The sequence below is a fragment of the Neopelma chrysocephalum genome, unplaced genomic scaffold, assembly GCF_003984885.1.
Source record: "Neopelma chrysocephalum unplaced genomic scaffold, ASM398488v2 Primary Assembly neopelma1_93366, whole genome shotgun sequence".
Taxonomy (NCBI): Eukaryota; Metazoa; Chordata; class Aves; order Passeriformes; family Pipridae; genus Neopelma; species Neopelma chrysocephalum.
In genome coordinates, this window is record NW_020922081.1 from 1 (window position 1) to 447 (window position 447).

General features: G+C 57.9%; 1 protein-coding gene across 1 annotated transcript in view; it reads right to left on the reverse strand.

Annotated features, from left to right (window-relative positions):
• Positions 1–127: 127 nt before the first annotated feature.
• Positions 128–447, reverse strand: part of LOC113980268 (SPRY domain-containing protein 3-like) — a 1,969-nt gene continuing 1,649 nt past the window's right edge. The window contains exon 2 of the mRNA XM_027707503.1: positions 128–370. Coding sequence (XP_027563304.1) covers positions 159–370 — 212 coding nt within the window. The 3' untranslated portion in view covers positions 128–158. The remainder of the gene's footprint in view (positions 371–447) is intronic.

Sequence of the window (447 nt, forward strand, 5' to 3'; positions counted from 1 at the left end):
GGGGGGGTCCTGGACGTGCAGGGGGGTCACCCCAAAATATGGGGGTGGTCAGGGAGACCCCCAACCCCCCGAAAATGGGGGGAAAAGGGGGGAAAAGGGAGGGAAAAGGGGAGGGTAAAGGGGGAATTTTGGGATTTTTTGGGGGTTTTTTTTGGGGTCTATTTTTTTTTGGAGGGGGTCTCCAGCCTTACCACGACCTTCCTCCCCTCGTGCTCCTGCTCCATGTCCTCCCCATCCTCCTCTTCCTCCTCTTCTTCCTCCTCTTCCTCCTCCTCTTCCTCCTCGTCCTCCTCCTCCTCCTCCTCCAGGTAGGGCCCGTTCCTCACCTTCACCTTCAGCTGGGGAGGCTCGGGGGCCTCATCGCTGTCCCCTGGGGGGGTTTGGGGGAGAATTTGGGGACTTTTTTGGGATTTGGGAGGATTTGGGGAGGGATTCCAGAAGATTTTT